The sequence below is a fragment of the Rhinatrema bivittatum genome, chromosome 15 (assembly GCF_901001135.1).
Source record: "Rhinatrema bivittatum chromosome 15, aRhiBiv1.1, whole genome shotgun sequence".
In the NCBI taxonomy this organism is placed as follows: domain Eukaryota; kingdom Metazoa; phylum Chordata; class Amphibia; order Gymnophiona; family Rhinatrematidae; genus Rhinatrema; species Rhinatrema bivittatum.
In genome coordinates, this window is record NC_042629.1 from 5096749 (window position 1) to 5111635 (window position 14887).

At 45.1% G+C, this 14887-nt stretch overlaps 1 protein-coding gene across 1 annotated transcript in view; it reads left to right on the plus strand.

The window, feature by feature from the left end:
- Positions 1-14887, plus strand: part of APP (amyloid beta precursor protein) — a 300473-nt gene that overhangs the window by 216052 nt on the left and 69534 nt on the right. The window contains 2 exon segments of the mRNA XM_029577860.1: positions 2747-2821; positions 4440-4598. Of these exon segments, the coding sequence (XP_029433720.1) occupies positions 2747-2821; positions 4440-4598 (234 nt within the window).

Sequence of the window (14887 nt, forward strand, 5' to 3'; positions counted from 1 at the left end):
ATAGTCAAAGTGTTGCTGCTGTTAATATTTAGCTTGGGCATCCAAATGGCAGATGAAATTTAATGTGGATAAGTGCAAGGTGATGCATATAGGGAAAAATAACCCATGCTATAATTACACGATGTTGGGTTCCATATTAGGTGCTACAACCCAAGAAAGAGATCTAGGTGTCATAGTGGATAACACATTGAAATCGTCGGTTCAGTGTGCTGCGGCAGTCAAAAAAAGCAAACAGAATGTTGGGAATTATTAGAAAAGGAATGGTGAATAAAACGGAAAATGTCATAATGCCTCTGTATCGCTCCATGGTGAGACCGCACCTTGAATACTGTGTACAATTCTGGTCGCCGCATCTCAAAAAGATATAATTGCGATGGAGAAGGTACAGAGAAGGGCTACCAAAATGATAAGGGGAATGGAACAACTCCCCTATGAGGAAAGACTAAAGAGGTTAGGACTTTCAGCTTGGAGAAGAGACGACTGAGGGGGGATATGATAGAGGTGTTTAAATCATGAGAGGTCTAGAATGGGTAGATGTGAATCGGTTATTTACTCTTTCGGATAGTAGAAAGACTAGGGGGACACTCCATGAAGTTAGCATGGGGCACATTTAAAACTAATCGGAGAAAGTTTCTTTTTACTCAACGCACAAATAAACTCTGGAATTTGTTGCCAGAGAATGTGGTTCGTGCAGTTAGTATAGCTGTGTTTAAAAAAGGATTGGATAAGTTCTTGGAGGAGAAGTCCATTACCTGCTATTAAGTTCACTTAGAGAATAGCCACTGCCATTAGCAATGGTTACATGGAATAGACTTAGTTTTTGGGTACTTGCCAGGTTCTTATGGCCTGGATTGGCCACTGTTGGAAACAGGATGCTGGGCTTGATGGACCCTTGGTCTGACCCAGTATGGCATTTTCTTATGTTCTTATATTCTTATGTTGTACCTTGCCTGCCTGTGTGTTTATGTGACAGGATGTGGAGAATGAACCTGTGTGAGTTTGTGTGGCCACCCTCTCCCATTCCACTTGTATACATTGCTCAAATTTATTGGATTTTATGGTTTCATCTTTGTATTAATCATTGATGTATAAATAATACAACTCAAGCCAGCCCCATGGGCAGCGGAGCACCTTTTTATTTTGGGGGCAACCAAACTCTGCCCCAAGCTCCACCCATTTGAATAGTAAAACCATATTAATAAAAAGAACAAATATTTCAGAACAGCCAATGAAAAGAACATCCAAAAATTAAAAATTCACATAACTGTTTTAATATTTCCCCAAAACCCAATAAAATATAGTTTTTTGCTTAATCGTCTCTTCATTTGCCAAGTGTCTCTCTTGTTAACAGCTGCTAACTCTACCCCCAGTATTATCCACTGTTTTCCCAGTTCCATGTAACCCTGGTTCTATGTAATGCTTGTTGCAATATTGTGTTCCACTGTAAACCGATATGATATGTATCTTGCCACATAAATGTCGGTATAGAAAAGTTCAAAATATAAACAAATAAATAAAATATTAAAAAACAGTGGGCACATCAAATGACACTAAAAATTAAAACAAGCAAAGAGTACAAAAATTCCCCGCCCCCCATACCTGTGCTCTTTTGATGGCCAGGCACCCTGAGAATGTTATGGAATTGGGGGGAGGAAGGCCACACAAACTTTATCCTCTCTCTCACACAGGTTCATTCTCCACATCCTGTCACATAAACACACAGGCAGGCAAGGTCACAGATGCACATTCACTCTTACACACACACTCTCATACACACACATACTCTCACTCACACATACACATACACACTCTCACACACACACACTCTCACACACACTCACACTCTCACACACATACACACACACCTACACACTTACACACACACATACACACACACACCTACACACACACTCACCTACACATACACACACACTTACACACACCTACACCTACACACACACTCACCTACACATACACACACACTTACACACACCTACACCTACACACACACCTACACACACACCTACACCTGCTTCGGCCGCCGCAGGACAGGCTCTAGGGTGGCCCAGCCAGACCTGTTTTTGGAGGATTGTGGCCTTGCCAGGTGGACTGCTTCCTCCTCCTCGGTTGTTGGTGCTGATGACATCATCCAGACAGCAGCCAAGAAAGCAGAAGTGACTGAGGCACTGCAAAGCAGGGAGGGTGAGGGGATCGCAGTAATTTGGCTACTGTGGGGCCCCCCTTTTGGACACCTATGCCTGCCCCTACAACATACTATAACAAACAGTTCTGAAGGGACTTGAGTAACTTTATTTACATAACACATTTCATGCAATTATAATTTCACCATAGTAACACAGTAAATTATATCAGAAAAAGACTCAAGTGGTCCATCCAGTCTGCCCAGCAAGATTTGTTTTTATGGTAGTAACTGCTGCTCTGTGCAGGTCCCCTCCGTGCCTTCTGCTAAGAACAGTAACTACCACTTTGTGCAGATTACCCCTTTTATATATATATTTATTCATTTTCATCCAGATTATCATTTATTTTTCTAAATTGATTTGTGTAATTTGGGAGGAGTGCTCTCGAGCCAGGGACCCCAGTACAGCTGCATCTTCCTTACCCCCTTTCCTTAGGCCCATTAATGGAAGTCGGACTCTGAAATTCCAAAGAGAAGGGCTTATTATATGAGAAGACATTCGAATGGATGATGTAAAGTTTAAGTACTTTGTTTCTTTTTGTGCAGGCCATGAGGGAATGGGAAGAGGCAGAACACCAGGCAAAGAACTTGCCAAAGGCAGATAAGAAAGCTGTTATCCAGGTAAGAAAGCTGCTGCCTGGCAGATGATCGTGAGAGCTGGCGAGACGTGGCCCCTGGTTATCAGCAGAGAGGCCAGAGACTGAATTATCCGCTCATAAGAGCAGAGTTGAGGAGCATTGACATGGCTGCATGGATAAATGGAAACCTTTCATTTCCAGGTTGTCAATGTGACACCTTTCTTGAGCATTTTCACTAGAAAACTTTTTTTTTTTTTAAATCCTTTATTAAGTTGTATTCCTGGTATGGAAAACTTAGTTTTAAAAGACTGCTTGGCCTGGCCTGGTGGCTCCATGGCTGAAGATCTCTGGCTCGGCTGGGGATGCTTTGAGACAGCAGTCTCAGCTGGGAGTCGTGTTTATCATTAAGGGGGACCCCTGCTGCCAGATTCAGACTCAGGGTACAGGGCTTCTGACCTCAGTACTATTGTTAGAAGGACCAGTCCGACCAGACTAGGAACAGGTAAAGGTGTGGGTATGGGGGGGGTCCATTAAAATAGTGAACCTCCCACCCATCCTGGGGCATTGCGAATGAAGGCTCATGGCACCAGATCCTGGTTCTGATTGAATTGGCAAAACAAAGAAAATTGTGTGAACACAAATATTGTGTAAGGAGATTTGGGTTTATATAATGCTGTATCAATGCAAGCTGTTGGCAGATCTTTTTATAAGCATCCTGTTAGTGTCTGATGAGAGGATGCTGTTACGTAGTTACTCAAAATGCTAGGTAGAAAGTTTACATACAAGAACGGAAAATGATAAAATGCTTTAAAAGGTTTTGGATTCCATAGGTGTATGTCTCTTGGTTGGCTAATCATTTGTAATGCAAAATCATACAAAAAGTCCCTGACTGGGATATTTCTATTCTCACTGGGTGGAATCAGTCTTCATTTCACTCAGGACAGATTACAACTGTGGTGAGCAACTTGACAATTCCAATTTAAATTCCAAAAATTCTGTTTAAAATAACACTCTTAAAAACCTCTTGGAGTAGGTTTAAATCCCTCAGAAGACCGGTAGCCTGTCATTTAGACTGTAAGCTCTCTGAAGCAGGAACTCTGCTATATAATATACCACAGTTGGCACAGTGAGCAATGCTGTGAGCTTATGCTCTTTCCATATGACTGACATGAGGAGAAGAGATCTCCCCATTGTCCATTTTAAAGTGTTTGCCTTTGAGCATGTTTCTCTGTTCTTTTACTCCTAGCATCCCTGCTTGCTGCTTTCCCTTCAGTACCATTCCTGTTTACATGTTTTGCATGTGGAGGGATGAGAACGACCAGAGAGTAAAGAGCAAGCTGCTTCCTATATTGAAAAACTTAATTCCGTTTTGATTGGTTCATTCACTACGGAGACTCCAATTGATGGATTAAGAATAAGCAATAGAAAATCAAATGGTTTCTTTGATTGGTGTTAGAGCAGGGAATTTTCTGTGTTCAAGTCCTATAAACGTACAAAGCAGTGAATCACCAGACTGGTGAGGGCCAGCGAAACGTCGGTCATTGGCACCTGGGAGCCAGGAGAGAGGTAGTCAGGAGTGCTGACTGCCAGCTCTGATCTCATGACTTAAGTCATCTGCATTATATAAAGACTCTTTTTGCTTCTTTTCCTGAACTGCACAGCGTTTTCAGGAGAAAGTGGAATCCTTGGAACAGGAAGCAGCAAACGAGCGCCAGCAGTTGGTGGAGACTCACATGGCCAGAGTTGAAGCCATGCTAAATGATCGTCGTCATGTTGCTCTGGAGAACTACATCACAGCTCTGCAGGCTGATCCTCCCAGGGTAAGTACAAACCATGCACACCCCCCCCCCCCCAAAAGTCAGTGTTCTGCAATATTTCAGTCTGTAAAGGAGATGTCTTTGAGCATAGTGACCTGTATGGGTATTGGTAGTAGGCAGTATGTGGCAGAGTATTAATGACTTTAGCAATTCATACTGTCATCTGGGTCACAGACTGGGACGTTACTATGGTTTACTGCAGTCTGAAATGCCAGAATAAGAAATAAGAGAAATTCTAAATAGATCCAGTTACTCTTAGTTCACTGTAATCTTGTACTGCACTGCACAGCACAGTTATATATTTCCAGGCCTTTGTTATAGCTGCAAAGGAGATGCCGTTTCTGTACTTGCCAGTGATAACATGTGCACACATGTGCCACTTTTGAAGAAACGTCTATTGATGAAATCAGTAATATCATTGGAAAATTAAAATCTAATTACTATACGCTAAGTGACTGCTCAAATGTGTCCTTTAAAGGTCTTAGGATGGGTATTGCCCCTTTTGTTAGGGATTTTGTGAATCTGTCCTTGAGTGAAAGCATTCTATCAGTGTTATTGAAAGAAGCTTTGGTGAGACCAGTTTTAAAAAAAAAAAAAAAAGTGAATTTAGACCAATATGATTTTAAGAATTATTGTCCAGTTTCCAACCTTCTTTTTCTGGCTAAACTTTTAGAGAAAGTAGTCTTAAAACAATTGCAGAGTTCTATGGATGAGTTTGACATTTTAGATTCACACCAATATGAGTTCAGGCCAGGCCATAGCACAGAGGCATTATTATCATCATTATGTGATGTATTTAGGAGGGGATTTGATTCAAGACCAGATTTTTTGCTTGTTTTACTTGACGTGTCAGCAGCTTTCAATACTGTCAACCATTCGATTCTTTTAAGATGTTTGCATGACATAGTGATAACTGAGTTGGTCCTGAGGTGGTTTTCTTCCTATTTGGATGGAAGATGCTTTCGGTTACAAGTCGCTGGCAAATAGTCTGATATTTTGAAGATCTCAACTGGAGAATCCCAGGGATCTGCCCTCTCAGCTCTTCTTTTCAATATACATTTGAAACCCATTTGTCATGTGTTTGCAGAATTGGATGTCGAGTGCCGTAACTATGCGGACGACATCCAATTTTATGCACCGATAATGAGGTCATACCCTGAAGCATTGAGGAAAGTATCTTATTGTTTGTCGCACTTGCAGTCTTGGCTAACTAAGAACAGGTTAGTTATTAACGTAGTGAAAACCGAGATTCTTTATCTTTCAAGGTTCCCATCAGACGATATGCCTAAGCATTTAAAAAAATTGATAATACCAAAATTTCGATCTCTCAGGAAGATCGTAACTTAGGAGTAATCTTTAATGCTTTACTGTCTTTTCCCTGTATGTACCCAGATCAGTCCAGACTCCTGGGTTTTGCCTCCCCTCTAGCAGATGGAGACGAACTGACTCTGCCCTATACCCTGAGGTGTCACCTACAGTCTGCCAATATTTCTCTGTCTCCAGCAGATGGTAGAGGTGCAAAATCCTACAGTCTGTAGATAGATAAATAGTTTAAAAAAATAATAATAGAATACAAAGTTTCCAAAGGGAAATAGTTTAGAAATAGTTGTTTTTTCTTTCTCAAAGACAGAAGAGTTTCCTGATCCTCCCAGGGGGTTGGCAGGTCCTGCTGGGACCATCCCCCCTGGTATTTCAGGCTGGTGGAGCTGGGGGTCGGGGACCCTGCTGCCCTACACTGCTGACAGTGCTCGGGGTGATACAGGGGAGCCCGGTTCAGGTTTGGGAAAAAAAAAAAAATCAAACACTTGGTGTTTCTTACTGCCGGGCCTGATTCTCCGTCCCCCCAAAGCTGTACTGTGGAAAGCCACTGTCTTTTTTTCTCTCCCTAGCCTCTGCCGGTCCCCCGGAGTTTCCTAGCTTTTAGATGCCATGTGTGTGGGGACGCGCGCGGATTTCACACGATGGTCTATGCTATGCCTGCCTTCCCGGGGGGGAGGGCACTTCGGGAGCCACCGGGGGCGACGGTTTGAGGACGCACCGGGAGCCTGGGAGGCTCAGTTGATTGCGGCACACTTCTCCTGATCCGTTCTCGCTCAGCGCGGGAATGGGCGCCATTTTGTCGGCCTTTTGCGCTGCTGCACGTACAGCGGAGGGGGAATAGATTTCCCCTCCTCCCTTATCCTGCAGCAGGCAGCCTCTAGGGGGAGCAGGCTGATGGAGGACTTAGCATTCTCGGCAGAGGAGTGCCCCGGGGAAGCTTCAGACTCCTCCTCCTCGTTTTCCTCCGACTTTGTTCTGCTGCCTCACAAGGCTTTCAAAGCCAGGAAGATAGCTAAGAGACATTCGGGAGGAAGCTCTCTCTCCCGCTCAGCTCAACAATTGGCTAAAGTGGAGGTCCAGGCCTCCGGAGGGGAATGGGGTCACAAAGGTTAAGCGCCCCCTGCAGACTGCGCCATCTCGTCCCATCAAGTTTCGGAGCCGGAGGAACAGGAAATGAGGAGCAAGCCACCACAGGGGGCAGACCATGAGGGTGACCAGGACCATAATTCTCACAATCATGGTCCCCACATAGTTGAAGGGGATGACCCTAAGGAGGTCCTCCTCTTCTGAAAGGACAAGCTAGGCTCGTTTATTCCCGTGGGTCTGGAGGAACTGGGCATTGACACCCCTCAGGAGGACTCTCAGATGGGGGCTATTGATCCAGTCATGGTGGGTCTCCGTGGTCCGACCTGGTCCTTCCCTTTTCATCTTTCTGTCACTGACCTGTTGTTTCGGGAGTGGGACACTCCAGATTTAGGTTTGAAAGTCAGTAGAGCGATGGATAAAGCTGTACCCGCTACCAGAAGAAGCGCTAGACCTCCTAAGGGTTCCCAAGGTAGATGCGGCGGTGTCAGCAGTCACTAAGAAGACCACCATCCCGGTGACGGTTCGATGGCCCTCAAGGATCTCCAAGATTGTAAGCTCGAGGTCCAGCTCAAGAAGATATTTGAGGTTTCAGCGCTTGGAGTGCAGGCTGCCATGTGCAGCAGTTTCTCCGTGAGGGCAGGTCTTCGCTGGGTACAGCAATTGCAGAGTAGCACATCTCTCTCAGAGGAAGAAGCTGTTCAAGCTGGGCGGCTGGAGGCTGTGGTGGCTTACATAGAAACATAGAAACATAGAAATGACGGCAGAAGAAGACCAAACGGCCCATCCAGTCTGCCCAGCAAGCTTCACATTTTTTTCTCATACTTATCTGTTTCTCTTAGCTCTTTGGTTCTATTTCCCTTCCACCCCCACCATTAATGTAGAGAGCAGTGATGGAGCTGCAACCAAGTGAAATATCAAGCTTGATTAGTTATGGGTAGTAGGGGAAGTAGGGGAAGTAACCGCCGCAATAAGCAAGCTACACCCATGCCCATCTGCTTTACCCAGACCGTGCCATTCAGCCCTTATTGGTTGTTTTTCTTCTCCCCTGCCGTTGAAGCAGAGAGCCATGCTGGATATGCGTGAAGTATCAGTTTTTCTTCTCCCCTGCCGTTGAAGCAGGATATGCATTGAAAGTGAAGTATCAGGCTTATTTGGTTTGGGGTAGTAACCGCCGTAACAAGCCAGCTACTCCCCGCTTTGTGAGTGCGAATCCTTTTTTCTTCTCCCCTGCTGTTGAAGCAGAGAGCTATGTTGGATATGCGTGAAGTATCAGTTTTTCTTCTCCCCTTACAGTGCGGATGGCCCTCTATGATCCGCTACGGACTTCAGCCAGGTCTATGGTTTCAGCTGTCTCTGCCTGCAGGCTCCTCTGGTTGAGGAACTGGTCTGCAGATGACTCCTCCAAGGCTCAGCTGGGCTCTCTGCCTTTCAAGGGCAAACTGCTCTTTGGGAAGGACTTAGAAGACATGATTCAATCCTTGGGGGAGAACAAGGTCCATCGGCTACCGGAGGATAGACCCAAGACGAGAGGTTCCTTTCTTCCTCGATCACGTTTCCGGGGAATTGGAGATTCTGGTCTTCCCAGTTGTCAGGCTCCTCGTCTAGACAGAACTCCGGCAGACAACAGTCCTGGTCCTAGTCCTTTCGGGGGCGACGCTTTGGTAGAACCGGGACCTCTCAAGCTGTGGGAGGAGTTAAGTCCTCCCAATGAGGTGAGGCCGGTCCATTCCTCTGTTCCGGTAGTAGGAGGCAGTTTGGCTCTGTTTTACGAGGAGTGGACCAAATTAACTTCGGACCAGTGGGTCCTCAATGTAATAAGCATGGCTATGCCTTAGATTTTGCTCGGTGCCTTCAAGACCGCTTTCTCATTTCCCCATGCTCGTACAAAGAAGCGTCGGGTGGTGTAGGACACATTACATTGCCTACTCGAGCTCGGAGCCATTGTACCAGTTCCTCCTGCGGAACGGCGGCTATTCCATTTACTTCGTGGTGCCCAAGAGGGCACGTTCTGACCCATCCTCGATTTAAAGAGGGTCAACAGGTGTCTTTGAGTTCCGCAGTTTCAGATGGAGATCCTATGGTCAGTAATTGCTTCAGTGCACAAGGGAGAATTCCTATCATCGCTGGATCTGACCGAAGCGTATTTGCACATCGGAATCCGGGACGACCACCAGAAACTCCTGAGATTTTCCATCCTGGGGAATCATTTTCAGTTTTCTGCTCTGCCTTTTCGGCTCGCCACGGCATCCAGAACCTTTACCAAGGTAATGGTTGTGGTGGCAGTGGAACTCCGGAAGGAGGGATTCTTAGTTCATCTGTATCTGGACGACTAGCTGATTCGAGCGAAGTCGGAGTCTCTTTGTCGCTCTGTGGTGCACCGGATTCTTCAACTCTTGAGGTCGCTAGGTTGTATAGTCAATCTGGCCAAGAGCCACCTGGTTCCCTCCCAGTCCTTGGAGTTCCTGGGAGCCCTGTTCGACATGCAGCTAGGCAAAGTTTTCCTCACCGAGGAGCGGATCATCAAGCTGCAGGGGCAAGTTCGGGCCTTGTTGGCCAAGCATCTCCCCAGGGCCTGGGACTACTTGCAGGTCCTCGGCTCGATGGCTTCCACCTTGGAGCTAGTCCCATGGCCTTTCTCATATGAGACCTCTACAGTCATCATTGCTTTCCCGATGGAACCCGGTGTCCAAGCAATTTCATCTTCCACTTCCTCTTACAGACTCTGCATGTTCCAGCCTCGATGGGTGGCTCCTCTCGGACAATTTACGCCGGGGCATGGACTTGGACATTCCCTTTTGGATGGTGGTCACCACAGACACCAGTCTCTCTGGCTGGGGAGCGGTTTTTCAGGAGAACGGTGCAGGGCCAATGGTCAGTGAAGGAATCCCTGTGGTCAATCAATCGTTTGGAGACCAGGGCAGTGCGGTTAGCGCTACAGGCTCTTCTTCCGGTGCTGCAGGGGACATCGGTCAGGGTTCTGTCGGACAGTGTGACAGCAGTGGCTTATATCAATCGCCAAGGAAGAACCAAGAGTCGGCTGGTGGCAATCGAGGCTCGACAGTTGATAAGCTGGGCGGAGCAGCACCTAGTCAGCATTGCAGCCTCTCATATCGCCAAGGTTGACAGCGTTCAAGCCAATTTTCTCAGTTGATCCCGGGTAGTGGGAGCTCTCCGAAGAAGGCTTCCATCTTATATGTGACAGGTAGTCCAGACCAAGTGTGGACTTGATGGCGATGTTTTGAAATGCCAAGGCCCCCTCACTTCTTCAGTCGGCACTGGGAGCCAGGAGCGGAGGGGGTGGATGCCCTAGTTCTCGCCTGGCCAAGGAACGTCCTACTGTACGTGTTCCCACCTTGGCCTTTGTTTGGCAGGTCCTGCAGTGCATAGAAGTTCACCCAGCAGAGGTGATCTTGGTGGCATCGGAATGACCGAGATGTCCGTGGTTTGCAGATCTAGTCAACCTAGCGGTGGACAGACCCCTGAGGTTTCGGGGATTCCCAAATCTACATCAGGGGCCCGTTTGGAAGAGGCAGATCGCTTTTGTCTAGTGGCATGACTTTTGAGAGGCAACGACTGAAGAGCAAAGGTTATTCAGACACAGTGGTGGCTACCCTTTTGCCTTCAAGAAAAACCTCTACCTCCCTGGCCTATGTCAGGGTCTGGGGGATTTTTGAGTCTTCGTGCATAGAGCACAAGATGGAGCTTTCTCGGGCTTTGGTGATATCTTGTCCTTCTTACAAGCTGGCCTGGCTAAAGGCTTATCTTGCAGCTCTTTAAGGGTGCAGGTAGCGGCCCTCGGTTGTTTCCGTGGTAAGATACGAGGTGTAGCCTTAGCCGCACATCCAGACGTGGTGCATTTTCTCCAAGGGGCAAAACATTTGCGTCCTCCGGTCCAAAATCCTTGTCCTTCATGGAGCCTGAATTTGGTTCTCAAAGCTCTGTGTGCGGCACCTTTTGAGCCTCTGAAGAGGGTGACGCTAAATGATCTTACATTAAAGGTGGTTTTTCTCGTGGCACAGCAGGTGTCAGAGCTTCAGGCTTTATCCTGCAGGGAGCCCTTTTTAAGAATTACGGATACAGGAGTGTCTTTGAGGACAGTTCCTTCCTTTCTCCCAAAAGTGATATCTTCCTTTCATATGAATCAATCGGTGGAACTCCCATCCTTTCCAGACTTGGACCGCTCTGATCCCCAGTCTAGAGATCTGAGGAAGCTGGATGTGTGGTGGATTCTGTTGCATTACTTGGAAATTACAAATAGCTTCCACCTGTCAGACCATCTTTTTGTGCTGTGGCGTGGCCCTAGAAGGGGGCATAAGGCGACTAGGGCTACTATCGCCTGCTGGTTGAAAGAGGCTATTGGTTCAGCATACCTGGTTCATGGCCGGTCGGTCTTCGGGCACATTCTTCCTGATCACAGGCAGCCTTATGGGTGGATTGTCAGCAAGTTTCACTGCAAGAGATTTGTAGGGCAGCTACTTGGAAGTCTTTGCACACCTTTGCTAGGCATTACCAGTTGGATGTCCAGGCCCCAGGCTCTAGGGGGTTTGGAGAAGGTGCGCTTTGAGCAGGACTCTCAAGGTCCCACCCCACGTAGGGAAGCTCTGGTACATCACAGGAGTCTGGACTGATCCGGGTACATACAGGGAAAGGAAAATTGGTTCTTACCTGCTAATTTTCATTCCTGTAGTACCATGGATCAGTCCAGAGTCCCGCCCATTTCAGCATTGGGGTAACGGAGAGTCTGCTCATTCAGTATTTCTTTGTTTTTCTGTGCAGACTAGTTTTCAAAGTTATATCGGGTTGTGCTCCCACTTAGGGTTCGTGAGCAGGATGTTTGGCATTGCAGGGTTTCTCCTCCCTCTGTCCATGAGGGGGTAAAATTGTTAATTGATCATGTTGGTCTTAATTGTTCTGCTTTGATACAGTGTAATACTGACGGACTGTAGGTGGCACCTCAGGGTATAGGGCAGAGTCAGTTAAAACTTCTCTGTCTACATCTGCTGGAGGGGAGGCAAAACCCAGGAGTCTGGACTGATCCGTGGTACTACAGGAACGAAAATTAGCAGGTAAGAACCAATTTCCCTTTCATCCACAAACAGGTAGTGCAATTGTCCTATTTCAAATTACAAATGCTTTGACATTTGCGCCCATTTTAAACGAAAGTGATTTGAAAATGGTCATACATTCATTGGTTATGTCAACAGATAACTACTGTAATGCATTATATATTGGGTTGCCCTTAAACACAACGCATGCACTTCAATGCATTCAAAATTCTGCAATGAGAACTGTGGCCGGAACATAGTTTTTTTTCAACACACAAAGCCTTACTTGTTAAGGTATCATTGATTGCCTATTGTCTGGAGAATCAAGTTTAAGGTGGCACTTTTGCCCTTTAAGGGCATTAATGGGTTAGCTCCACATAGAATTAAAACTATTTTGAAGTTGAAATGACCTACAAGGGCATTTAGATCCAGCACATAAATGCTTTTGGATGTTCCATCTTTTAAAGTGATTCAACTTGACGAGTCGCATGAAAGACTCTTATGTTCAGGGACCTACAATTTGGAACTTTTTGCCAAGGTGTGTGAAAGTTGAAACTAGGCTGTTGAGGTTTAGGAAATTGATAAAAACTTTCTTTTTCCAACAAGCATTAGAGACATGAAGGTAACACAGTGAAGAGTTGATGATTTAAGCAGTATGGGAATGGTCTAGTGCGCAATGGTTTATTAAACTTTAGGTCCTGTGTCTGTTCTTAGTGTATGTATGTTTTTAACTATTTTATTTTGGGTGTTGCAATTGTGGATGTTTTAATTGGAAACCACCTAGGAATGTTGATAAGGGGGTTAATATATTTCTAAAATAAATAAATAAACATTGCCCTGAACTGTAAAATGTTTAGAATAACTTCAAACAGGGAACAAACAGTTTAGGGGTTCAGAAGCAAAAGACTCCTCTTCCTTGCTTTTCTACTAAGAATTGAAAAGGATCCCACAGTACTGACGATTAACAGAAGGGACCTGCTAGGTTCAATCTGACAGAAATCTTTATTACAGTCTATGGAAACTGCAATGCTTTCTATAAGTGAGCTTGGCAAGTCAGGGAGCCCTGACTGGCACAGAATTTGGTTGGATAATTTCTTTCAGAAATTGAGGAATGAGATGATGGAAAATTGGAGGGACTAGGACTGGTTAGCACTCTGCCTGGGGGGAGATTTCATATAATATGCTGCCATATTTCTCTTAGCTGAGCAAAGCATCTATATGCAGACCATGTTATGGGTTTCTTAAATTATTTATCACATTTTCCAAAATATCTTCAAGAAAACTAGAGAAGCAAAATTAAGAGTTACAAGAAGAAAAACAATAAAATAATGGCATAACAGGGAAAACAAAATAACAATAGTAACCCTAGAGGAGACCAATTCTACTATCTGAAAGAAAACGCTTCACAGCAAACAAACTAAAAATACCTAAGAAGCAGAAATAATTTGATAGGAGAGTAAGGAGGAGATGGCGGCACGGATGGAATTGTAAATGCCGGGGCTGAAGCCTGCCCTTGCTGAACCAATCTGTCACGTAGGAAAAGCATGGGTAGGTTGCAAGAAAACACAACAAACATTTTTATACTTAACTAAACCCAAGGAAATTTAACAGAACTAAACAGTGCATCCACATGAATTACCCTGGGTCTTCTCAACAAGAACTGCGTTGGCAACATGAGGAAACAGTCTCACCCTCATCTGAACATAAGAAATTGCCATGCTGGGTCAGACCAAGGGTCCATCAAGCCCAGCATCCTGTTTCCAACAGAGGCCAATCCAGGCCACAAGAACCTGGCAATTACCCAAACACTAAGAAGATCCCATGCTACTGATGCAATTAAAGCAGTGGCTATTCCCTAAGTAAAATTGATTATATGTTCTAGGTTCTATGCAATGCTCTCAGGCAAGTTTAATTGTTTCACTGTAAACCAGTTTGATTTGTATCCAATGCAAGAAGATTGGTATATAAAAAACCAAAAATAAATACAAATACATTTAAATAAATAAAGAAAGAAAGAAATAATAGCCGTTAATGGACTTCTCCTCCAAGAACTTAACCAAACCTTTTTTGAACCCAGCTACACTAACTGCACTAACCACAACCTCTGGTAACAGATTCCAGAGCTTAATTGTGCATTGAGTGAAAAAGAATTTTCTCTGCTTAGTCTTAAATGTGCTACTTGCTAACTTCATGGAATGCCCCCTAGTCCTCCTATTATGCGAAAGTGTAAATAACCGATTCACATCTACTTGTTCAAGACCTCTCATGATCTTAAAGACCTCTATCATATCCCCCCTCAGCCGTCTCTTCTCCAAGCTGAACAGCCCTAACCTCTTCAGGTTAGGGCTGTTCCTCATAGGGGAGCTGTTCCATCCCCTTTATCATTTTGGTTGCCCTTCTCTGTACCTTCTCCATTGCAACTATATCTTTTTTGAGATGCGGCGACCAGAATTGTACACAGTATTCAAGGTGTGGTCTCACCATGGAGTGATACAGAGGCATTATGACATTTTCCATTTTATTAACCATTCCCTTCCTAATAATTCCTAACATTCTGAAGAAAGAAAGCTTTCCGATTCTTAAAAAATAATTTGAGTAATCAGTCCAAGGCTCAAGTCACTAATTGTTGAAGGCTTGGCCATGCTCTTGTCAGAGGTTTTCACAGGGGCAGTTAAATCCAAAGTATCCTCAGACAGATCAGACAATTCAGCCTGAGGCACTTCAGCCTCTTTTTTCTTATTTATTATTTAGGGGTTTCTTATATACCGAGGCACGTTTGCAAAACATCACCTCGGTTTGCAAAACATCACCTCTTAATGAGAGAAGATGATAAACTCTCAA